At 33.2% G+C, this 1,545-nt stretch overlaps 1 protein-coding gene across 1 annotated transcript; it reads right to left on the bottom strand.

The window, feature by feature from the left end:
- Positions 1-7: 7 nt before the first annotated feature.
- Positions 8-1,338, bottom strand: LOC107736435 (myosin light polypeptide 6-like; the record flags this gene model as incomplete). The annotated part of the gene is made up of 3 exons (XM_016547846.1): positions 8-53; positions 155-232; positions 1,165-1,338. Coding segments are annotated over 3 exons (281 nt in total), but the record flags the coding sequence as incomplete, so codon positions are not given.
- Between the last annotated feature and the right edge of the window lie 207 nt (positions 1,339-1,545).

Below are 1,545 nucleotides of genomic sequence, written 5' to 3'. Positions count from 1 at the left end.
CAGAGGACCATCCGTACCCTCTCCTCAACCAGCCATAATGTGGGGTACAAATGCTGTCAGAAGGAAAGGCAAATGGATTAAACACGGACTTCAAAACTTTTGCTGTAGTCTTGATGTTCAGAGAAGAAAAAAGACCCATATGTGATTGTTGTACCTTCATAATTGATGCAGCCATTAGCGTCCTCATGTCCTGCCAAGAGCGTCTCCACCTCTTCCTCTGTCATCTTCTCACCTATCATAAAACACGGGTAAGCTGCATCAAATTCTTCTCAAAAACGATTTTTCATTCTGTTTTCAACAAAGTCATTCTGAACAATTGGTTGGTGTTTAGTCTCTTTGGGATTGAAAGGACTGATATTTTATTCAACAAAAAGTGTCATTCGATACAAATTCAAATCTTAAAAATATATATTTAAAATAAAACTGTTCTTGCAGATAATATATTAAATAAAATGCCATTTAAGTGTACTTAAACACTCATGAAAATCTTCAACACTTACGTACACTGCAATAATGTTAAAATTAAAACTTTCTCTTCAAGGTACATTTTAAATCAAGAATTACAGATGCACAATTATTTGAGGTGTTGACTAACATACTAAAGTACATGTAAAGTACTTCATTATAATTTTAACTGTAGTGAGTTATTCAATACTACATTTTAAGTTAATATGTTTTAAATGTACTAAATTGCAGCTTCATCATTACAAATGTCTCAACAGAAATTACATAATATATTAGTTTTCCATAAATGCCCGTCAGTACATTCAGCAGAACACATTAACCATGTTTTAAAGATAATAGAAGTAATAACACCTACTTAAGTGGGTCAAATAAAGCACTCTAAAGATCAGCTAATTGCACTATATACAAACTAGAATACATTTTCATTGAATTGCGATTAAAGTCCAATTAAGTGTCTAAAAACATTACATTCAATTTGCACTTGAGCAATTATTTTACAGCATATTATTTCCGTCATAATTACTCTTTTTAAAAGTATGCTAACGTGTAAGCAGCTTTAGAAAGAATAGCATTCTTTCTCAGAGATGACAATAGCAGAAAAAAAAAAATTCTAAGTGGAAGAAACTTTGAAAATGCTCAAAGAAAGATAGTATTGTACTGTACTGTAATATCATTCTAAAAGAAGCAGTGACTCTTTACCCAGCGTAGTTAGGACATGTCGTAGCTCAGCGCCCATCACCGTTCCATTTCCCTCTTTGTCAAACACACGCAGCCCCTCCACAAAGTCCTCAAAGGAACCCTGATCCTTGTTCTTAGCGATGGCCTGCAGCATGGGCAGGAACTGCTCGAAGTCCAGCATTTTCATGTTCATATCTGAGAAAAAGGACATTAAAAATCACTCTTAATTTTCATTCATGCCAACATCTTAACTCACTAAGAATTAAGCCAAAAAATGATTACTTTATCATTGAATTATAATTGTGGAGAATACAGACACATTTAGATTAAATCAGTGGGACTGTTTGAGGTGAGTCTGAGTGCATTTAAACTGATTAAAGGTAAAAAAAAAAAAAAAAAAAA

Source organism: Sinocyclocheilus rhinocerous, unplaced genomic scaffold, assembly GCF_001515625.1.
Source record: "Sinocyclocheilus rhinocerous isolate Xijiao unplaced genomic scaffold, SAMN03320098_v1.1 C36696910, whole genome shotgun sequence".
In the NCBI taxonomy this organism is placed as follows: Eukaryota; Metazoa; Chordata; class Actinopteri; order Cypriniformes; family Cyprinidae; genus Sinocyclocheilus; species Sinocyclocheilus rhinocerous.
This window is presented reverse-complemented; position numbering and strand designations above follow the sequence as displayed.